Below are 24,070 nucleotides of genomic sequence, written 5' to 3' on the forward strand. Positions count from 1 at the left end.
CTTCCAGAAGTTGGTACTCCATCCTGCTGGAATCAAAGCTTTGGAAAGCAGGAGTGTCCCAGATGTCCAAGTCTGTCGTATCTCTTCCTAGATCTTTTCTGAATTGGTCCTGGGGAAGGAGAGAGACACGTTAGAAGCTTCAAATGCTTTCATGTTTTATGGCGTAAATAGGTGACTCTTTAGTACCCCTTTTTAAAAAAAAAAAAAAAAAAAAGAAAAGAAGGGAATTCTGGAATGATAACTGTGATTTCCTTTAGTGGTTGGTTGTTTTTTTTTTTTCCTAGATGACTAGACTTTGGGGGCTGGGGGAAATCCCCTTTTCTGTACATTCCTCTCACTGTTTCCACGTGTCCTGAGTATCATGCATGTGGGGAACAATGGGGTATTCTTCTTGCACCTAGTGACCCTAGTACCTTTTTATTCTTTATTCCTGGAGGTGTTTACTCTGAGGAGAAAAAAAAAAAGCTCTAAATCCCTTATGTGTCTGCTGTGGAGGAGCCCACTGTAGTGTTACTATCCTTGAAGGGGTCAGTTACTGCCTAGGATTGTTTTCAGTATTCAGGTACAGGCAAACCCTGCCAGGTATCTGAGAGAGTAACAGTAACTGAAATTGGCTCTCGCTTTCGCCTTTAACAACCTGAAGAAAAAAAGAGGAGTCTGTAATACTAATACAAGGAGCTAGGTGAGCAAGTAGAAATCCTCACTCACGTGAGCTTCAGTGCAAAATCTCGGCCAACTTTTCCTCGTAATACTGGAAGTTCTCTTGAATGTCCTCCCATGGCACAAAAGCCTTTGCTTCCTCTCCTTCCTCCTGTTCCACAAAGTTCTGCCAGACATACTCAAAGTCTTGAGGCTTCATAATCCTCAGCTTGCAGCCAGCTGACTTCATTTTTTTCAGGGCAGCCTGCATTTCTGCTTCTTCCCACATGAAGAGGCGCCCTACCATGATTGTCAGACGCAGGTTCTTGTTCTTCTTCAGGGTCTCGGTTATCCGATCAGCACAGGTCACACAGGGACTGGAGGAGACGTACCACGTGACGTTGTAGCGGAGGCTTGATTCACACTTCGGTAAAATTGTGTTGAAGAAAGCCATTTCTGCATGGGCGGCTGCATGCTCGTCTTCCAGGTAACCCCGAGAAGTCACTGACTCTTTGCCTTGGGTCTCAACAACATAACACAGGAAGGTTTTGTTCCTGCCTGAGCTGTATTCCACGTTCCTGAACTGGAACTTGAAAAATATGGCTGGGAGGCGCTCCCTGTAAAGAGAGGAGAGGAGAGAAGCATCTCAGAGGCAGATACTAAAGGGTTGAGGCATTGGTTTAGTTCCTGTGTGGTCTTGGACAAGTTGCTGCATCTATAATGGCTGTATTTCTCTGTGTATTAAAAGGAGATACCTTTTAATAGGAGGATAAATAGGAGGATAAAAATAACATTAAAAATTACAAGATATTCAGCTAGTTTTGCAGTGTGGTGAGGCTTCCAGGCCTGCTCTCACTACCTAGTCTTTTTCACTTAATTTTAACAAACTTGAACCAGGAATTTCTGGCATCTGCATTGAGGTATTTGAAGAGGAACTTGCTTCTCAAGTGTATTCCTCAGACTATGATACTTACTGTTGGTAAGGAGGGACAGCAATTGGTATTTTCCCAGTCTTAATGCACCTGTAGGCTGAACTGCTCTTCTACTGTTTTCTAGGCCATTAATACAGTTCTTTCAGTGTGGTGTTGCAATGTTAATCTGCAGGATCTGTTGTCCTAAATTGTTAGGATGATAACTCTGGCATTGCTAATTAATGTTTTACTCCCAGTGCTGTTGCAGTCTGGATTTCCTCTGAGTATGACTGACTAGTTGCAGTTTTTACATGTTCTAGTTTTACTCCTCCATTATCAGCTGAATACTAATATTCAGTAGGATTATGTTGTGACTTTGATTTAATAAAATATCTGAGATGAAATCTAACTTTGCTATGAAAATGTGTATTTCCCCCTGAAATTTGATAGCTGTCTCATGGATACTACTGATAAACTTCAGATACTTTTTTTTTTTTAATGTTGTGCGCCTCTTCCATTCTGGGTTTCTAAATGAGCATAATCCAAAGTGAATCATCACAGTGAGTAATGTGTTTGCAGTCCTCTTTCACCCCAAGCAGGTCGTTATTTAGGGAAGTTAAAATTAGTGATGCTGTTATTTAGGGAAGTTAAAATTAGTCCCTTAAAATAACTGCGTATAGCTTTTATGTATTGCTGACTGAAGAGGTGAAAAAAGAAAGCTGCATCATCTGATAGTACCTGTTACTTTCTAATGGAGTACCAGGCTTTCCTGATTGCCCCCTGTAGCATCAAACTGTGGAGTACATCGGTACAAGAACTAACACTTGAAGGATGTTAGGTGGAAAGATGAAAAAGATATCGCTGACACAACATGCCTTGTGTCCTGCTAAATGCTACAAAGGATGGGAGCGAAGACTGCCCAGAGTAGCCAAAGCCAAAGTGAAATAATGAAAAGTAGTGACACAACATTTCATTTATTACACACTAGTAATCTTCTGGCATGTTGTACTCCTCTCATCTGAGCTTTAGGTGGACCTATAACCTTGATATTCCCAGTGAGGCAATAATGAATCTTTGTAAAACAGTAAGTGTCTTATTCATCCCTGTCTCATCTATAGTCAGATAATAATGTCAGGCCTCTCCAGGGGGTACACTGAGCAAAGGTCAAGAGAGATTCTCAGACTCTTGGAAATTTTAATTGGGGAGAGCAACAAGGCTGCAGGAGTAAGCGGCAAAGTGTCGTTCTGCTGAGAGGAAAGAACAATTTGTGATGCAACATCTCACAAGATGTCTCCAGAGACAGTGGAAGTGAAGGGTATGGAAAAGAGTGAAGAGAATCAAAATCGGTATGTTATGCTTGCTTAGTAATGTGTGAACCACGAGTGAATGTACTGTCGGTTCACTAGTGGGAAGCGCTGGTATGGGCCACAGTGAAAATGTGGGATGGTTGTAGGTCAGGAATAAGGGCTGTTCGTGAAGAGCTGGACGTGCTGCCTTTTAAAATTAGTGGATGTCTTTCTACAGAGTGCAATGGATAACGCTTTTCTAGGATGGTGTGAAACAGCCCAAACAGCATGATATTCTGTGCAAATTGGAGGGATCGGAACAGGAATGTCTGAACAGAAAGACGAGGGAACAGGCACTTAGGAGTTCTTCATGTAATACCTGGCTGCAAATATTACACTGCATACTGTAAGCAAATGGCTTTTTGCTTAGATAAGAATTGGAAATACTGTGCTGTCTAAATACATAACTCAGAGCAAATTATAGCTATTGTCAAGCTGCTTTAGCTATGTTATTTTAAAAGTTGAAATACAAGGTTCCATAAATGTTTAATTCCACTTACAGAGTTTCAGAAATTTCTCTTTGGTATGTGTATATTCCATACTTGTCTTAATGCAGCCAGGAATTTTCTTGCTGCCAAAGTCCTGTGGCATTTTTGGCTTTGGAGAAAGTTAAAACATAAAAGAACACCCTCTCTATTTAATTTTTTATGATACTACAGTAGTATCTAGGGTCCATTTGGGCCTGCTACACAGAGTAGCAGTAAAAGGCCTGGAGTTATAGTTCCCACTTCTGTTTTGGATTTCCCAGCAGCATGATTTTACAGATGAACAACTTCACTTGGAATATCAGTGTACTATATGAGCCAAATGGTGTGAGAGTTGATGTGGTTAGCTTGGCACGGTTGTACTTTGTACTGAGAGAGGAAGATCATCAGTCTTCCAAATGCAACAAGATGTACGAGTCGGAACAGTTTTGTTCATAGAATCGCATCTACACAGGGAATATCTGCTGTTGCTGTCAGTCAAGGACCACCGTAATTCTTTTCACATATCATTGATTCGTGACAGTGGAAGTTTAGAGTACAAGTTTGGCTTTAGAAATTTTACTAGAAGCAGGTTTTCAGCTGCTGCCTAAATGATATAATTAAACCCTTACACTGTTCAATTCTACTTAGATGAGATATGCACAAGACAGGACTTAAACAATAGAAAAGCCTGTTTGGGAGCCTTTCAAGCTATTCCTGTTTTAGCTGGCAGTGTATTAATGAGGGATAGGAAGCAGTAGTGTGGATACAGACTTTATTTTGATTAATGAGCAAATAAATCATGCTGTTTTGGTATGATTTGGTCTGTGGTTCTCTGGTTTGCATTGAGAGTTTGCACAAGCCTAGATAAGGGAAACTTGCACTGGCTTGCACATGTTCTGAACTACCCAGAAAGACTCCTTTAACTGCCTTTTCATAGTATTTTGACCTCTGTTCCCTTATGTTAGATGACTTAAAGTTACCTGTTAGAGCGAGTCTCATTTTCTTTAAGATGAATTGGAAGACTTCCACTGACTGTATTAAAGAGCATTATCAGACTCTAATTTAGCATAGTGCCTCTTATTCCGTGAACTCCTTTCTCTTGTTCTTTGAGACCAAAAAAAATCACATGCTTCTGAGAATAGCACTTTTCCTGCTTTATATCCTAGATCATGAATGGTTCTTTGGTTAATGATTTAATGATTCTTTAATTAATTACTTCTTGGAAGTCCAGCTATGTTGGGTCTGACATAAGCCACCCATTGCCTTGTTTCAGAGTGAAGTTTGTGAGGCTACAGTAAGTTGTTTTAACAGAGTCACATGGAAGTTCATTCCTGATTTAACTCTCTTGACTGCAAAGCAGTTGCATCAGTGATGAGATCGAGTCTGTATGTTTTGATGAACTGCAGCGCTCTGTTCCAGGATGTATTGACTCGGTGGTATATTTAGTCAGGCCTTCTAGACGGATTTTATTGCTTATCATCTCGGCATCTGTCTAAGATTATCTGGGATGTTCACCTAAATCTGTCCTAGCAACATGGAATGTGCATCAGCTTAATTAATAAGTTTCCAATAAAGAATATAAACAAAGCTAAGGGCATTTTCCAAGTCTGTAAGTAGCTGGCTGAGAGCTTGGAAAATTTGCTGATCATGGATACGTAGGCAACCAATGAGCTGTGTGTGCTAGCTAGCAAGAATCTGCTTAATCCCATGTAAACCAGAGCAGGGAGGACATTTCAGCACAAGTGTGAATTGTAAACTTCTGTCCTGACAGGGCTTAGCTGAGTCCTTGCTATGTGACTCTTCCCAGCAGTATGGGTTTGGGCAAGGTGTCTCTGGTCCTCTGAGTAGTTGGAAAACCCCACAGCAAGTGATTCAGCAGGGAAAGAATGGGCAAGAACAAACCATATGTACCATAAGACTGCATGTATACTTAAGTGCCGTATGCTGCATAATCTCACCTTTGAGTTACAGCATGGTTGGCAGATGACCCTCATAACTTATTGCAAAGTGAAGGATTGTAATTGTATTGTTTATTTGGGTACATTAAAACTCTTTTCAAACAACTGAGCATCAAAATACATCCCCGAAATAGCTGTGTCAACGACTACCAAAAAACCAAGCCAACTTCTTTGGAAACTCAGGTCTACCTTTGAATAGCTTCCTGACTGTTCCTGAGTAAATGACCAATTCTTGGCAAGCCGGTTTTCCCATGTTTGAATGATGGGTGGTGTACAAATGTTAATATTATCCCTGTTTTACCCATTGAGGCAGAAACCTCAATGTGTAAGAACTGGACTGAACAGATAACGTGCTTTTAAGTTTGCTGAAGTAAGGTAGGCTGGAGGAATACAGCAGCTGCCCAGCGTGACCCCAGTGCTGTTGCATGCTGGGTAGGAGAAGAGAATTAGAACTTCTAATGAGAGAATAAAAATGTGGGATTATCTAAAAGATGCTGTAAACTAGTAGGACATATTCTTTAGATTTAAATATTTGTTCAATGACTATTTATACTATGGTCTTAGGTTATTTGAGCTGATAAAACAGTGTCCTTTTGCTTGCTCTGACAACTCTTCACAAATAAACACACTCATGCTGGGCTCATTGATTATAGAAAGTCTGTAATGATCAACTGTAACAGGAACCAAGGATTTATCACTGCTGGAAGGAGCCTCATTTACACCCTGGGGAAAGTGTAAATAAATGTGTCTACTTAAATGTCATGAAATGTACACAGATGGGGCTTATATTTATCCAGGACTGTGTTGAGCCAAATGTTGACAAAAAAGGGGTTAATATTCTTAAACAGAGTGATTAAGTTCCCAGTATTTTTTGTGTAAGCCAGACTCCTTAGAGCTATAAGCAACAGCTTGAAAACTTGGCTGTGTGTTTTAAGATACCCCTAATCCAAGGGCTAAAACTGAGATGCAGTGTAATTGAATTTAAGTGCTTCCACAGTTGCAGTTATGTGTTTGCTCATAATTCACATAACTGCCTTTATTGGCTGAAAATTTTGTAAATAATCAGAAAAATCCAAACAGTGATCATACCAGGTTGAGGCACAGTTTAAACTCACAGGTTACTTCTTAAAAGGAAAGTAAAAATTTCTGGATATTTGTAGCTCTTGCAGGGTCCTTTAGGATTTCTGCTGTACTTCCTCATTCTCACCTTTAATAGCCAGCATATTAGTCATAACCTAATAATCAGAGGAGATGTGGTCATGATTCCTACAGAATATGATATTTATAAGCACTTTCCAAACAGTAGTGTGATGAGGACAGTATAAGTACTCATACTGACAGCTCTCTGGTGCCTCACCAAATGTCTGAGTACTTTCATTTCAGAAACTTAAACTCCTGTCTTGCTTGGTATCAGCACACAGAATGTGAAAATCAGGTGGTACCAGCTTAACCTACGTAGATACTGTAGCACAGACTTTAACTCGAGGCTTCCTTGCGTCACCTGCATCATCCTTACTCTAGTACCTCTGCCCCGGTGCAGTTCCAGCAGTGCAGCTCTCTCCTAAGCCTCAGCAGGTTAAGTTTTCTTATTGTTACCCCTTTCCCTCTGCAAGCACATGTCATCCCTCACATTCTTGCTGCCACCTTTCCAGATTGGAAAGTCCTGTCAAATTCTGCAACACCCCTGTCATTTCATCAAATAATTTCATTGCAGGATGACACTAAGAAAGTATTTTTCATCCATGATTAGCACTCATTTCCTATCCAGGTCGTTGGGGTTAGCCCAGAAGTTTGAAGATACTGCCCAATATCTTAGCAATTTCTAATTGCAAGTTGAGTGCTCTAAGGCTGAAAAATCTGATTTCCTCATTGAGATTCATTTTAGTGCATGTCTTAAATGTCTAGAAGTTGTCACCATATATGTTGTTGGTCCAGTAGCTCATATAAACAATTTTTGGTGTCTTAGCTCCGTTCCTAGCAGAGGGATGTGCTTTTCTTAAAAGTCACTGCTCTAGCACACATGTATTATTTCTATGATTGTGTATGACAGAGACCAAAGGCTGTGAACAACCCCACCCCAAGAAGCGATTTTTCAGAGCAGACATATTTTAAGAAGAAAATGTTTTTTTCACCCCTGTGCAGGGATGTAACCCAATTGTGTGAGATCAGACAGAGCTGCTGTCCTGCCTCATGCATTGTTTTCAGAAATGCCAGCCAAATTTTTTCAATTTTTTTTTTTTTTAATCTTTCTTACCAGCAACCATGTCATAGGCATAAGGATTCCAAGTGGGATTTTACGAGTCTGGCCTGAGCTTTACATTCAAGCAGCTGGAAGAAATCATGGTTTTGGTTTACACGCTGGGAACACTGCCTTGGTGACTGCTAAGGGAGACCAGAGGGAAGAACTATACAGGGCATCTTGTGACTACTACAATGACCATTTGAAATGCTTAGATATAGCAGATTACACTGTTTTTTTCCTAGTTGCAGCTGTCCATTATGTCTGACAGAGTTCAGCTTCCTAGTAGATCTCTGTTACATCTGCCTTTTTCAAAGGCCAGGCTCACTGGAGCAAGAGGAGCTGCTTTCTGCTTTGCTGTCTTGAAAACTGCCTATTGTTTTGGTGCCTTTCTGCGAGTTAGGCTTTTGTGAAAGTCAAGTTCCAGCTGTGGGTGTGGAGCCCTTGAAAATGTGGACTTTTCGCTCTCTTGAAAAATCTATCCCTTAGGTCCATAAAGCAAATCAGCCATAGCAGGGGTATTTTTCCTAATCCGCAGATAGAGAAACTTTCAGACAAGAGCCGTTGATCACACCAAGAAATCAATATTCAGTGCTCATCAAAGGCCAATACCTTCCATCCTGATATCATCAGGCAAGTGATCCCATTGCAGTCAGTGGGACTAGTTGCACTGCAAGGGAATCAGTCAACACTATAGAAACAGACCTGCTTGTATAAAACAAACAGATTTGCCTGCCTGCCTGGTGTGAATCCATCCTCTGTAAAACTTGGTGAAACTTTTAACAAAATCCCACAATAATGAAAGCCATACTTGTATTGTTTAAGAGTACTCAGAAGTGCACTGGCTGAAGATACCATCTTTAATTACCCAACATAAGAGCTGAGGCAGAGACCTTTGAACATCCCCACTTCACTCTCTTGCACCCTCATATTTATATCTAAACCTCTTACCCTGTCACAATTTCAAATGGTGGCAGGTCTTCCCGCTTCAACTTCTTCTTCTTTTTTTCCTCGCCCTCTTCTGCGTTGTCAGGTTCACCATTCTGGGTGTTGCTGGGTTCCTCCTGCTTTTCTGCCATCTTCTTGAGTATAGGGCTATTAAGTTATGGCCGCTGGGAAAAAGAAAGAGCAATTTCTGAGAGCTCTAAGGGAGAGGAGACAGCAGAGGGAGGAGGGAAAAACAGAGCTGGGAGTTCCTGCACTAGGCACAGTTGTCAGGAGCTAAATATGGAACAAAGCAGCAATGATAGAGGCTGGATGGGGTAGGGTGACCCAGGGCTCTCAGATGTCGCCTCCTTCCCTTGCTTTCTCTAGGTCTTTTTAACAATCCCTCTTGCTCCCCTTTTAATTTAAAATTAAGTGACGACTTCACCGTGGGCGGGTTAAGCAATGGATGGAAAATCCTGGAAGCATAAGTATCTATTTATCCATTAGTGTGACAGATAGCTGGCAAGATGCAGAGCTGGCATCATCTCCATCTACCTTCTTTTGCCAGTTTATTATATTGCTGACCTTGAAGGACCACTGTTTTGGCTCAGGCAAGAGGGGAAAGGGGCAGTCCCCATTTGGTTTGCTGAAAAATCCCCATTGGTGGTGGATTTGGCCTCATGGGCCACCTGGAGCATGACAGCAGGAGTGCTCAGTGGAGCAGGAGACCTACCTTTCATTCCATCCTGCTCGTCCATGCAGAGACACTGAAAACAGGAGCTGAACAGGGTGAAATCTTGCTTGTTGAAGTTGGTGTCAGATCGTACTGGTGTAAATGCAAGCCAGAACCTTCTCCCAGATATTTTAAAGTCGGCCTTATAATTCACAGTGGAGCAGTATTTCTGGTGCAGGGCAATTCCAGGTGCATGTGCTGAGCATCTGCCCATTGCTCTGTATTTTTTCTCTCTGTTGCCTGAATGTTTGAAAAGCACAGAGCATACTGGGAGCAGTAACATAGCTAGGGAAGAGTAAGCATTTGAAAACTGCTGGGCTTAGTGATTCTTGCAGTATTCCTTCATTTCTTTCACCTTTGCTGCCGCAGAGGATGCAGATGTTGAACGAGTGATTGCACTGGAGCCAAAGAATCGGACAGATGAGAGCCTGTGGTGGAGGTGTGATGAGAAGTGAAGTGTGTGTGGTTATGCAGTAATAACTGGGACTGGTGTCAGCAGTGTGCTGAGGACAGAGTACTGGAGACATTCTGGTAAGGTACTGGGATTTGCCTGAACTAGTGTGGGTGTGGAATCTGCCTTTCATACAAAGAGAAATGAGAAGGGCTATAAAGATTTTATTGATACGAGTTTGGGATGTTTGGTTTGCTCAGCACTGTATCAAGCAGATTTCTTGAAGAGGCTGTGGTAATTTAGAAGGATGCTCAGGGGTAATGTAGCTTTCACATGAGCTCTAAAAGGAGTTTTATATATTTGGGTTGGGGGGGTTGTCTCTTTTTTTTCTTCTTCAGGATTATATGAAATTCTTCCAATTTCTCACTCTAAATTTAAATCATTTAAAGTTTGTATAAATCCCATGTGAGCCAAGCCTGATGAAAACCTGAGTAAGATTCTTCTCAGAGACTAATCCTGCTATGCCATGAGGGTGAAAGTAAATGGAAAATGTGTAGCTGAGCAGAACCCATGTTTTAACCAAAGCATATTGGAAATCAAGTCTCCAGTATCTTGGGTTCTGCACTTAGTTCAGAATGCACCATCATCAAGGTTTGGATAAATATGAAATATTAAGCTATATTTGATTGAGTATTCAGTCTGTACTTAGTGGAAAACCTGCTCTTAGTTTGAGGAGAATAAACTGTATTCCATAGAAATCAAATAGGTGTGAATACCTGCTTTCAGGCCAAACTCGGTCTTTGTGATACTGTTGTAGTCAGCTCTTTACAACTTTAGAGGGGTCTGTGCTATCACAGAGTGAAATAAACTTATGCCATTGGGCAGATAATTTTATCATAGATAATAAATAATACAGATAATTTATTCTGGCTACTCTTTCCAGCCCCCTTGCTAACAGCAGCCTGCCTTTCTGTGCTACAATATCCTTTGTAGCTTTTCATTAGTAACATCCCTGAAATGCAGTCGTTCTGGGGACAGAGCACCCCCCCTTGTACTCCCACACTGTTTGCTAGTGATGAGAAGTTGTTTATTTGATGACTGACACAGCTGGCATGGAGAGTATTGTGACAACAGTGCAATCAAGGATTTGACAAGTTCCACGACATCCTATCCATGGAACATGTATCTTTCATTTTCATGGTGCAGAATTTTATTTATTTTTAAGCTTAAAATACTTTCCTGGAGGGCAGGTGTAGTGTTTTTCCTCTTGCATGGTAACTATGCTCAAATTCCAACTCCCCTGTCCAATTACTCTCACCTTTGACATTTCAGGCAGTGTTTTTGGGGATGGGAATCCTCTCTTAGTGAGTGACAGCTTGTTTCCTTCTTACCCATATATTTTAAAGAAGCATTCCAGCCCCTCTTCAGTCCCTCTGACCCACTTTTCTTTATTTTTGGAAGCTCTTGATGGCTAGGGTCCCATCTTTCTTGCAGTCTTTAGCTTTCACTGGCCTGGCCCCTCTGCAGGGTTCAGGGCTGAGCTCTAATCTAATCTCGGGAATGTGGCACTGAGACTCTGCCTCTATCCAGCCCTTCCCCAGCTGCTTCTCAGCTCCATCTAGGGCAGTGCACTAAATAGCCACGATCCACCCCCCCTGCAGTGTCTGCCTGCACCAAAAATATAAAGGGATGCCACCGAGTTGCTGTCAATCTGACATTTTGCGTTCGAGCCATAAGAATCAAAGCTTTGATCAATTTTGTTCAGTTGTTTTTAAGTGACCCTGGTTCCCCTGAAGTGCGCGCGTGTGTACAAGAGCATGTGTGCATGGGCCTAATGACTGAAGCCAGTGATGGAAATTTTCCGTCAGCTAGTTCAGAGAAGGAGCTGGGGCCTGGGTGCTGAGAGGTGTCAGGGATGCGACTAGCCTCACGTAAGGACCTCCCAACAGCACTTCAGTTAATGAAAATCATTGCACGTGCCAACCAGCATTTTTATTGAGGCTTCCCTGCGCCCTGCCCCTCTCCCCACTGATTTAATGGTTTATGTAGTTGACTATGAATTTTGTTCTTCTTGGAGAGCCCTGCACGGGGGAATCGCTGTTCAGCCACAGAAGAGGCACAAGAGATCCACACGCACGTCAGGTCTCATGCAGGGAGAATGAGAATCAGCCCTTTGCCTCTCCTCGTTCACTTCCCCATGGCAAGGGCTAAACCATGCTCGTTTCCAGCAGAGCCCCGTGGCCTCTCCCCGCACCCAGCACGCTGGATGCAGCCAGTAGGTGCGGACTCTTCCCTCGGAGGTCATCCTCTTCAGCCACTGCACTTTGTGTGTGGAGAAACCTCCAATGGAGTGACCACAACCCTGCACCGCAGCCACAGGTTCGGCTGTTGAGCTGACTCCATCTCAGTGGCACAAACCCAAGCTGTGGTTTCCTGCCCGAGCCCGTTCTCCATCCCGTGACAGATACGTTCCGCAACATCTGGCAGTCTGGCTCCCTCTATTTTAAAAGGTCTGGCTTCACTGTGTTGGGGCATCAAGGCCAGAGCGCCTGAGCAGAGCTAGGTGAAGTAATGGGGAGGAGTAGACCTCAGAGACACCAGCCTGCAGTAAGATTTGAAGAGGTGTCTGCATGGGCACATTGCCAGCACAGGCGACTGCTAGCAAGGCAAGGCTAAGATGACAGCCCGTTCTAGGAGAAGCCTTCTGGCTTTGCTGGAGTATCAGATATTGAGGTCTGATCCTGCATCCATCAAAGCCCAGAAGAGTTTCTCCACTGACTTTAGAGGCATCTCTGAACAATCTGATGACATTTTCCCCATCTTAAATAAGTATCTCACATAGAGAGTACTGTATTCCCTTGACCTATCTCCCGGGCAGGTCATCTGCTGTTCCTCTAATTGCAGCAGGAGTTACTTTCCTGAAGTTAAAATGGCTGTTTTCCTTTCCTGATCACAAAGGGGTAATAGAAGAGACCTGGCTGTGAAAGTCCTTGCCAGGAAATGGAGGCTTTTATTGCATTCTCGGGCTGGAGGAACATTTTTGGATAGGTGCGAGAGTGAAATAAGACACTGGCTGTGTGAGTCATGGCTCAGACGTGCTCTCTATTCCAAGGGGACAGCTGGTGGCACTAACAAAACATCTCCCTAGATACATTGTCTGGCAGCAATCCCCCTCCTGCTTTTTCCAGCTGTAACTACCGTTACGTGATAAATAAATAAATGCTCTGACAGTGATGTGCAGAGGCAGCTTTCCTGCCCTCGGCCCCTGTGGGCTCTCACCTGTCCCTCTCCTCCCACTGCAGGACCACAATGCCAAGATTTAAAAGAAGGGGCAGGAAACACTGCTGTTGGCCGCTGCTGCGTCCCGTGGGTTCGACCTGGATGGTGCCCATGTCCCTCTGTGCAGGGTGGTAGCTCCCTGTGAAAGGCACTACACCGAGCTGACGTGAGCTGTGGTGCAGGGAGAGATAAGCGATGCTCTCACTCCTTGCCTGCCTTATCTTCCCAGCTAAAGCCTGGGCCTCCCTGGCCCATGATCCCCAACCCTCGCACACCCATTACCACGCTGCTGTAGAGCCGGGAAGGAGTCTGTTTTGTTGGCAGGCACTGCTGGCTGTCTGATTAATTCAGAGCCCAACTGGAAGTTAATGACAGCTCCAAGCAGCACAACCTCCTTCCTGCTGGGTTTCTGCTGCAGTTTTACTGGGAGCAGTTGAAGGGGAAGGTCAGCCCCAGCCATGCTGCAGGTGCTCAAAGCCACAGGAATTTATATTCTGCACCACCCTGTGCTAACGAAGGGGTGGTGGGGAGAGCTGTGGGCCCGTAGTCAGCTCTCTGAAGTCTACATGCACACAGCAGCAAATCCTCTCTAGCATTTGACTTTATATTTTAACATAGCTCCAGACATGAACAAATCAATTAAAGTTCTTCACTGCTGAAGCCAGAGTGTTTTCTGGAACAGCTGGTAAATTATTGAATGAGACAAGGCTTAGGAAAAGAGGCTGGGCTGAAAGGCAGATTTTTTTAATGCACAAATATTGTGTATCCAGCAGCCAGGGATGTGCCCTTTGGGCTAAGATCAAGTGTAACGATCAGTTTAATATCAAATACATCTTTCTGGAAAGACTGGCTGAAGTTTGAAGAGAGGGATCATCATTAGACATGGTGATCTGAGAGGTGGCTCCTCTCTCTAAATGCCACGACCCCATGAAAGCTGTCACGAATGCATGGCCTTTGTCTGAGTCACTGCTTGAATCATGTAGACCGTGACATGTCCCGTTGTGGGTTATGAATGTTCCTGATGCTGGGTGGGACCTGGTATCCATTCCATAAGCTAATTTTGAGGGGGTTGGACAAACACCTTGCATGCCTGCTAAGGTGATCCAGCCTGTCTGCCGCCTGGTTAATGCTGGCATAAGCAAAACTTCCCAGTGCTCCTTCTGGATCCCCTGGGAAAAGGGCCCCTCAGGAAGATGGTGTGTGGCAGGGAGGAGAGCTGAGCTCACGCACAGCAGACCTCAGGTGAAATCCCCTTTCTCAGAGGCAAAATTTCACTGATTTTAGCAAGCCAGGTTCCTAACCGTGCTTTAAATTTCTAGCAGCTGTTTTGGGTTTTTTCCCTCTTCCCTTTGGTCTGTTTGTGACACAGGGACGGATCCAGACAAGGGCTGCGTGGCCATGTGCGTCTTCCAGCCATCGCATGACCAGGAGCACAAGCCCCATTACACAGCACTAATGGGAAACCAGGGCCCCTCTAGATCCACAAAGGCGGAGGCTGATTTTGGTCTGCACTGCACAATATAACTAAGATATTTTCTAGATGGCTGACTTTGAAATGTCATTAAAGTTATTTTTACGCAAGGGGTTTTAGTGTATCTGTTTAAATAGCAAATATACCAAATGATGCTTTAAATATTAATACAAGAGGGTGCTTTGCTGAATTTAACTTTGTCAATTGATTTCAAGCTATTATGTATATTACATGTAGGAACATTTGCTATTTTTGCTGCCTGCAAGAAAATGCAAGCAGCAAAGAGAAGCTATTGGTGCGTTTATAGGTGGGCTGGAAGGAAGAGGAACTGAAATGAAGACAAGAACAAGTCAGCTAGTCACCCCAGTTGGGAAAATGGGGAGGGAAAGCATGAAAAGATCAAAAAAATCTATTACTCTTAATTCCAGATTTTCCTTTACCTGCAGAAAAAAATGGGTAGAAGGAGAAAGAGGACTAATTTATGAAAGCTGATCAAATATGTATCCATATATTTAATTTGGAAATGCTATTAAAACGTTGCAGGTCTGAACCAGATCTAGAGTCACTTACCAACTTAAATGTGATTTAAATAATACTTTTCCCTTTTTCAAAAGCGGGGATCACTGTAAAGACTTGCTTTATCCCTCCTGGCTTCACTAGGTGGCTCTGCTCATCGCTATTCTTCATGGCTTTGCCATGCTAACTAGGAAAGGACAGGCATAATGATGTTCAGGCGCCCCAAATCATTCTTAACTCCACTGAATTGAATCTCCAGCCCAGATATTAGCTTCTTTTTAGGCAGAAATAATTTATGTCTTCCTGTCCTTTAGCATGTGGCTTTCTGGAAGACACAGACGAGGCATCACTGTAAATAAGCTCAGTGGTAACATACAGTTATATAAAGCTCTGAAATATATGGGATTTTTTTTTTTTTAAAGTAGCTTATGATCCTTCTAGTGCTGCTTGCAGTGCTCATGCTTTATAGTCCTACTCCTGCTTACAGCCACATCTATTCAATGGCCTGTTCTTATGCAGCTTTTACTCGGGAGATTACAGCAATATGCTTGCAGCAGCAGTTCTGTATAAAGGTGTCCTGTAGCTAGAAGGGAAAAATAATGGATGGGATCAAAATGACAGAACAAGATATATGACCAAATTTTAAAAAGGTACTACAAATTTCAACTGCTCTCAGCTACTGGTATTTGTTTCTCTTGGCACCAGCTTTCAGTCATGCTGAGCACCCAGCTCTGCCATTTACATGAGTTGGACCCGGGAACATTCAGCATCTCTAAAAATCGGGCTTGACGTGACTCAGGAAGGACCCCAAACCCAAGAATTAGCTTCCTTGCCTTGAAGCTGTGGAGCCTGTCAGGGGGATGCATCCCCAAGTGAGCGTGTCTCCGCTGTGCAGGTGCCCCAGCAGAAGGAACCTTTGGGACCTTTGGGCCTGAAACCCACCCAGCCCATTTACTCCTAACACGCACCGGGAATGAGTCTGGCTGCCGGAGCCCTGCAGAGCCTTGCTGCCGATCCCCTTCCCTTTGGAGCCAGAGCACAAGCCATGGACTCCAGACAGGATCCCCAGAGCTTTTGCAAACCTAGTGCCAAACCAGTAAAAAATTAATAACTTGGATTTATTTATTCTCCAAACAAAAGTGGCTTGGTTTTATTAAAAGCAAATACAATTTATTTTACATCTCCAGCTAAGCCCTACTGCCTTTGCAAGTATACCCACCCACCTTAATCTACAGTCAGCTGCCAGAAAGAAGATCCACCTACCACTTTTCTTCACATACATTGCTTCTATCAATTAAAAAATAATAGTAAATATTCTCTGTATACAGCAACATCTAAAGTTCAGATCTACCAAAGGCAAGGGCCAGAATAAAGGATGGACAAGGGCTAGTCCATGCACCTTTTGTGTCCGATTCTGTCATGGCTTGGTCCCATTTCTCTGGAACTACTTGTATTTTAACCTTTCCTGATTAATAATATTCAGGAATGGAAAGACTCTGGGATGAGATACCTGTACTGCACCTGACAGACTTGGCATGGGGCTTTTTGCCAATCATGTAATTACAACCTTCAAGGCAGTGTGAGCAAGTTCTTAAATTTTACAAAGGCTCTTGTGTTTCTGCACTTAAAAAAAAAAACATTTGAAGTATTTTTTTCAAAGGCACTGATGATCATTTTTCTTTTCTGATGAGGAATAGCACACAGAGGTGGAAGAGAGAAATTTCCTCTTGGGAGAAGCATTTGCATTCTAATCAGTGCTGCTTTATCTTGGAGCATGAAACTCAAGAAGCGTGATACTCCACAAATAGAAGTCAAAGTGCCCAGTCTCCTTTCAGTAGCAGAACAAGACAGACTACTGCTTGCTCAGTAGCTGACAGATAAAAAGTTAATGGTATAAAGCACAAACCAGGTGATACATGAAAATGAAGCAACAGCACAAATAGCAAAAAATCAAGTAAGTTCTTAAAAATTGGTGTGCAGGAGCGAAGGGCATTTTTGTTTGGTCCCAGAAGAGGAGATGGGATTTACCACGTGTGTGAACAAGTTCTGCTCTCTGGGGGAATGGTAGCAGTTTCGAGGGGTGTCCAGGATTGATACTCTGAATTATGCTGCTATCATGAGATCCTAATTTGGCTAATGGAATTTGACCTGATAGCATTAAGGTCACCATACAGCTGTAGCCCCAAACTCAGCAGTGCTGGAGAAAATAGTTCCCAGGTTAAGGATGCACGGTTACTTTAAAGGAGCACACGGGTGCATGGTGCAAACCTTTCTTTTACACAATCATGATGAAGGTGGGAGGAGGAGGAGGCATGTTTTCATGCCTGTCCCAAAATGAATCCCCCAAATTATTAGATCTTGGTTCACATCAGCATAGTTTAGTTTCACAAAATGCCTTCATTCCTGTCCCGCTCTTATTCACTCTTTCCTGGTTTTTGCTCAGGGTTGTCCTTCCAGATGCGGATTGTGAGACAAGTCGCCATGGCCAGCCAGCCCAGGTAAGGCACCATCAGCAGCGTTGCTATCTTGTTAATGCGGTACCAGGAGCACATCATGCCTATCACCAGGCCGTCCAAGCACAGGATGTCGATCAGTGCCTGGAGCAGAAGAGAAGACAGTGACTTTGGTGTTCACTCTTGCGAACATGCAGCAGTCTTCCCCAGCACGACTATAAACCATCCTACTAAAAGTGGTGAGAAGGAACAGGGATGGGGGAGGTTTAGCACTGAAAAGTCACCTAGAGTGATCCTAAACCCCAGGACCTTGGCTCTGAACTCTAATCAGTGAGGTCTGAACGTATCACACCAGGAGCCAAGACTAATGTTAATTTTTTTTTGTTCATTACCAAGTTCCGCAGATTAATACACTGTTTATGATGATCAGTGCCCCCTTCTGCTGATAATGCCAATGCAGACAGATCAGAAACATGCTTGCATTAGAACCAATAGCTATTACCTCTGAACAAACTTTTAAAATGTACCTTTCATCCACAGAGTGACAAAATTCAGATGGAAACATAAGTCCCACTCTGCACCTCCGTCACCTCCAGGCCTTGGCACCCCAGGTAAGTGCTTTTTGAATATATCACAAGTCCACCTCTGCTGTGCCGTGCCTTACCTTCGTGCATATCCTCTAACAGGCTCTACAGCGCACAGCGCATTGCATTTCCTCAATAAGCCACTCATAGCTAATATGCCCCCACAGGGATGCTAACTTTGCTGCTTGCTGGTGCAGGGTGTGACTCGAGAAGGATTTATCTCTATAACCCCAAATCCTTAACTAAGAGATGCAGCAGCTGGACTATGGACTTCCTGATCTCCCACCCTGCTCTGGTCGGGCCGGCTATCTGCATGGCAAGAGCAGGGTGAGGGGTGGAAGGGACTGATACCATTGTCTAGAACCAGGTGCAGTGTGAACTATATCTGAGCAAAAGCTCTTCTTGCAGCTCTCTTTATAATTGCGTAATGCTAGTTAGAAAACCTCCAAACAACCCCAAAACGCTTGTGGCAGGGACACCAGCAAACAAGCCTCCAGCAGATGAATGCATGGCCAGATACATTACCATCTTCAGGTTATGGGCACCGAAGAAGAAGGGAGGCCAAGCCCAGTTCAAGGCCAGCTGAGCCCCGTAGAGGCCAAGCGGGACGATAGCTTTGCTGCTGCAGCCACCCAGGTCATTCCATATCAGGTAGGAGGCATAGCTGTGAAGAGGGAGACACATTAGTGTTTTGCAGTAAGTAAATCCCTAATACAGGCAAAGTCTTTTAATGTAAGATTGTTTCGCAACAGGGATTTGTAGGACAGTCATATTTGCAGGGCAGCTGCATCTGTGTCCCTTGCTACTCTCAAACCCATCGCCTCTCTCGTACCTGCGTGGCTCGTACAACTTCCCCAGGGTAGCGGCTGGTTTGAGTATCTGTTTACAAAGCTGAGCATGGGTTGTGTCCCTGGCCAAAAGCATTGCCTGCAGTGTGAATCTGAGGAACTCAGCCCAGAATTTGGCTCAGGCTGTACTTCATCTGCTGGGAATAAGTGTACCTGACATGCCCTGCTGATTCGGGTACAAGGGATATCCCAAAAGCAAATGAAAAAGTTTGAAATGACTGCTCTTCTGTGTATCAGAAACAGCAGGACGAGAGAGGGAGCAGTATACAGAACTTACCCCATGCCAGTGTACAGGACAGTCCAAGCAACAGGGAATATTTTGCGGGGTGGACACCATGAAGGTTTTTTCAGCTTCTCATACCAAACAGGTATTTCTTTTCGATTAATGAACCAGCCAAGGAAACCTCCAACATGAGGCAGGACGGTAAAACCAACAGTATAAGCCCACATCCTTCCTTGGTGGCTTGAAGTAGCCTTTTGCCTGCTGTCAGTTAAAAACAATAATTGATTATCACTTTAAAAGGACATTTTTTCCTACTTTGATCTTTCAAGCTTTTTCTCTAATTGCCCATATTCCACTTCAGTCTCTAAGGCAGAAGGTAGAGTATTTAATATTGTATTCAGCTCTGCTGCTGGCTCCCCTCTGCCCATCTCCCGCTCTCTGAAATAGGGGTAATTATTTCTGTCATGGTTACATTTTTCCCCTTGATCTACCCAGCAAAGTGGCTCCCCCCTGCTATTTCATGGCTTCTTACAGTATTTGTGTGGCAGGGTTCAGCTAAGGTGGTTATATTCTTAGAAGACAAGACTGCAGTTACTTTTATCATTCCTCCTCCAAATGCCTAAGTCAGACAGCACACAAACTTTAATGTATGTTCACGGAGGCTACGCATCTCAGCAGAGCTGTTATCTCTCCTCTGCATGCTATTCTGAATATGAAAACCCAGACAGATCATGCCCAGAAAACCCTGTCCATTCTGACTTCATCTAATTTTTCACCATAGATTTATATTTTAAATGAGGTCTATAACAAGACAACATCCTTACAGCAAATTTTAAGTGCTCAATGAACCTTGTTTAATCCTCCCTGCAGCTCTAGCAGGCAGTGGTGGATTCTCACCTCTGTAAGCAAGTTAGCTGAGGCACAGGAGTAGTTTCTTAATTTGCTCACGGTCTTCCTCTTGCATAAAAGGAAGGAACGCTCACTTTAATAATTGCATTATGCTCCCACACAAGACAGCTGTGATACGGATAACATCTAGCATTTCATTCTCCGTCCCATATCTTCCCCCACCATTATTCTCTATAGGGCTCTGAACCTGCCAGTCTTCTGTCCTCCTTCCTTTAGTCTCTGTAGTCACCTTCCCTTTTGCTCCATTAAGGAATTAAACCCAAATTAGCATTCATCAGGCATAACACATAGGATTCGCCAGGAGCACGGCAGTTTTGTGCTATCAGCAGAAGTGCAAAATGCACCTGAGCAAATGCACTTGGGAAAGATTGGTTTTTAGCAATGCAAGAAGAGAGAAGCAGGCACAGAAAATTCCCTCACCCAAGGAAATGTCCCTGCACTCTGAGCATTGGTCAGAGAAACAGGGAGCACGAGGAGCGGACTGATCTGCACAGGCATCTCTATTTGGGATTTTAATTCACAATTAACACTTCGCCATATCCTATGCTAATTCTTATTATTATCATCATGCTACAAAGCATTCCTCTTTAGAAACGCACGCCAGCAGTACAAGCCAATTTACACATCAATAAGGAACAAATACCCCAGACACCATCTCTAACTAACAATTCCTTTACCAGACAACTTATAGCACTATTAAAGTGTCTATGGAACCAGAAAATCAACCGAACACTGAGAAAAATAATAGCAGTTAGTCCTGCTTTTAAAGTGTAAAACAGCACCAGCTGGTTCCTCCATAGCACTTCAGAAAAGTAAAATGGGAAAAGTAGATTTTTACCTCCTCCCAACTCCTTTGTAGTTGCCAGACTAACCTGATAGACTGCAGAAGTAACTGAGGGTTGAAAAAATACAACACTGTTATAAAACCTTATTTTGTCTAACAGCTGTTATAACTTATCGGGGTAGAAGCTGTAAAAAACCTTACCGTCCCTTACTGCCTTTCTCTCCCTTGCAAAGAAAAAGGGTTGGACATCCAAGGCCAGCTTCTGTCTCTAATGCTGGTGCTGCTATACAATGAAGAAATTGTCAGCTGAGTTTTACCTAAATAGCAGAAAAAAGGGTGTGTGTGCGTGCACTGGTGGTTGTATCAGATTACACAAGAGAGCCCACGTTCGGGCAAGAATTACAGGGGATTTGGTGGTGGTTGAGCAACCGTGCGGAGGGCAGGACTGGCTTCTGGGTCCAGACAGCACTGAGATGTGACATCTAAGGCTCTTGGCTTGGTTTGAGGACAAGCATCTTGCCTGTAGGTCAGAGGGTGGCTGCATGGGGCAGAGAAGCACCCTTTTATCTGTCTGGGGGTGCATTGGGCATGCGAAAGTATAAATTAAAGTGTGTCACATACAAATGAATGTGGCAATTGTATAAGAGCTTGTGCAAAAGGGATCAGGTCCATAACAGTAGGACTTCTGTGTGTGTTACATGGATGTGAGCTCTGCTAATTTACTCTGTCTGAGGATCTGTCCCAGAGCACGTCCATGGGTGTGAGTGCAGAACAGAAGGAGCCTGCTGCGTGTACGAGGATGTCCCTGCCATGCCGGTCCCCCATGCACCGTTTAACACAACATTGATTAACCAGATGCTTTCGGTGGTCGCCCGTACACTAGCCTTTTGGCTAAAATTCACTGGAAACCACTTGAATCTAAAATAAAGACATTACACAAGCATGTTAAATGAAAAAGAAAAAAGCTAGAAATCAATTTCCATTAGTAAGCTGTCTGCAAGGGATGGGAAATTAAACACTAATTTACTTCAGTTATGGGTCATTACCTGAATTTCATGGCCAGAGGCAGAATTGCTGGTTCCTAGCAGAATGTGATATTACTGTTATAGCATAGAACCAATGAGATCTTCTGTTTTATGGGGCTCAGAAGGAAATTATTTTTTGTGGGAGGAGAAAGAAAGAAAAAAACTGGTGTAAAAGGACAGATTTTCAGCTAGCATAAATCAATGCACTGCTATTGCAGTGGTGTGTTTATATAGTGTAATTGCCACTTTGAAATAACAGATGCAGCACACATTAATCAAGCAGTAGCCACCTGCATATCCTTTCCGAGTCTGTTGCTATTTGCGATTGGAAACTTCTGTCGTGCAACGATGCAGCTACTATATGCAACTGAATGGTTTCCATTGCAGTCAGCCACTTCTCTGCTGAAGTGGTCATCACGCAGATTGCTGGGTAGCGTTGTCTTCACCAGGCTTTGGCAACTTGGTCAGAAAGCAAGCAGTTCAACAGTTTTTAGTTGGTAGTATTTCCTTCCCTGGGCTTGAGCACAAAACCATGATTACTGGTTTGCTTGGCATATAGCAGTTGTATTCCCAGGCCATTTTAGAGTCTAATAGGCTGGAAGAATTAAAAACTAAGGGTCAAATCACAGGGATCTCAGAAAATCTGTGAAGCTGGGGATGATGCTGCACGACTGGGGAACAGCAAATGCAAAGAGGAAAAAAATAGCAGAGGCAATTACAGGCCTAAAAGCCATGTATCAGTCTTACTTGAGATTTAGAGCAAAGAAAGGGAGAAGTGAAAACACGGAGGTACATGGAAAAATGGGTCAATATGTAACAGATTTGCCCAAAGTAGATCACAGCAGGCTGGATGCCATTGCCTGGGCAGATGTCTTGTTTCCTAAGCAAGATGATGTCTTACGCCTCACTGGTCTGGACTTCTGAATAGCATCTGTTACGGTGTTTATTAGGCAATGATTAAGTTGAAGATGCTGGCAGGTGGCAGTAGGGCTGCTGGGCAGGTAGGCAGAAGAGACAGCAAGAGGGAGTGCAGAAAGACGAGGATCAGGTTTGGGAAGAGCCTTTGGTGGCACTGACCACGGATCAGAACTGGGATCCAGAGCGATTTTAAATATAGTGCAAGCATGTGTAGAAGCACACCGAGACAAGCGTGTGTGCATGCCCCAGGCCTCCCCTTCTCTATGTGAGCACATGCCACGGGAGGGAACAGTCCTGCAATAAGCCGGAAAGACTTTCTCTAGCACAATATTGGTTTTCCTCTGTTACCACAGATTTATGTCTCAATATTTCTGGTTTGAATCATTTTACAGTAATACAAGATGAGGTAATACTACCTCTTAGTAAAATCATTTCTATACTACATCTTGGTATGCTTCTGATTATTAAAGTACTATTACTGCTGGGTTTCAGATCACTGCTGTATCACTGCAATGTGTTTTCATGAAAGAAAAGACATGGGAGAACTGAGTTACACAACTGTGTTTGTTTTCCTCTTCTTAGCAACCTTTGCACGTTGTCCCAAGAGGTTCTCAGTCTATGCAAGATTAATTGCCCAAATATAAAAGCCCTGTTAACCTGAATATATTATTGAAAAACAGCATATTTCAATCTGCCCTAGTTTTGAAAATAGAGATGCCGGGTCAGCTCCTGGCATAAATCTGCAATGCTCCTCAGAAGCCAGCGGAGCTTCTCTGATTTACATCGGCAATAAAGTCGTCCTGGTTTGTCTGCCACTGATGAGAGTGCGAGTGTGCTCGCCGAGCTGCCGCAGAGGACGCGGTCGTGGCCGGGGATGAAATTTCATGGCAATCACCATCTTCTGAACAACTCAAACCTGCCAGCCTTGACACTGCAAAATAAAATGTTTCATTTTTCAGTATGAAAAGCCTTTTTTAAAAAAAAAAAAAATCCCCTAGTTTTATTTCTAATGAATAAAAGCTTGTCTTTAAGAGTTTTCAGTTATTTTGAAATAAAAATTCCAGATAATATGAAACGATATAGGAATTTCCAGCTGGTCACTGTTTTTTTTTTTTATGTGGGCTGAGGTGGCCCTGGGCAGGCCAGCGCAAGAGCTCACAGCCCCTCAAAACTTGGATGTGGATTGCTTGGTGAGCTGAACCTTGCAGCTTGAATTTCCACCCTCTCTCCACTAGAGGGAATTTTAAAACAGATCTTTCTTAGGATTAAAGTCCAGTTTTCAGTGTGTTAAAAAGTACTGCCTTGCAGGACACTGCTGTATCTGGATGCACAGGGGCACTGGCTCTTCTGTAAGGCACAAGATCCTTTCTCTGTCCTGGCTGATTATAGCTAATCATAGGAACAAACTCTGTTGTGAGATGAAGAGCAGAAAAGACTCCTTAATTTTTT

The 24,070-nt window shown here is 43.4% G+C and overlaps 1 protein-coding gene across 1 annotated transcript; it reads right to left on the reverse strand.

Annotated features, from left to right (window-relative positions):
• Positions 1-715: 715 nt before the first annotated feature.
• APOBEC2 (apolipoprotein B mRNA editing enzyme catalytic subunit 2) lies at positions 716-20,995 on the reverse strand. The gene is given in 5 exon segments (XM_072844977.1): positions 716-1,256; positions 8,512-8,672; positions 18,440-18,578; positions 19,040-19,246; positions 20,880-20,995. Coding segments are annotated over 4 exon segments (1,014 nt in total). The 5' UTR covers positions 19,213-19,246; positions 20,880-20,995.
• Between the last annotated feature and the right edge of the window lie 3,075 nt (positions 20,996-24,070).

The sequence above is a fragment of the Ciconia boyciana genome, chromosome 23 (assembly GCF_034638445.1).
Source record: "Ciconia boyciana chromosome 23, ASM3463844v1, whole genome shotgun sequence".
NCBI classification, from domain to species: Eukaryota; Metazoa; Chordata; class Aves; order Ciconiiformes; family Ciconiidae; genus Ciconia; species Ciconia boyciana.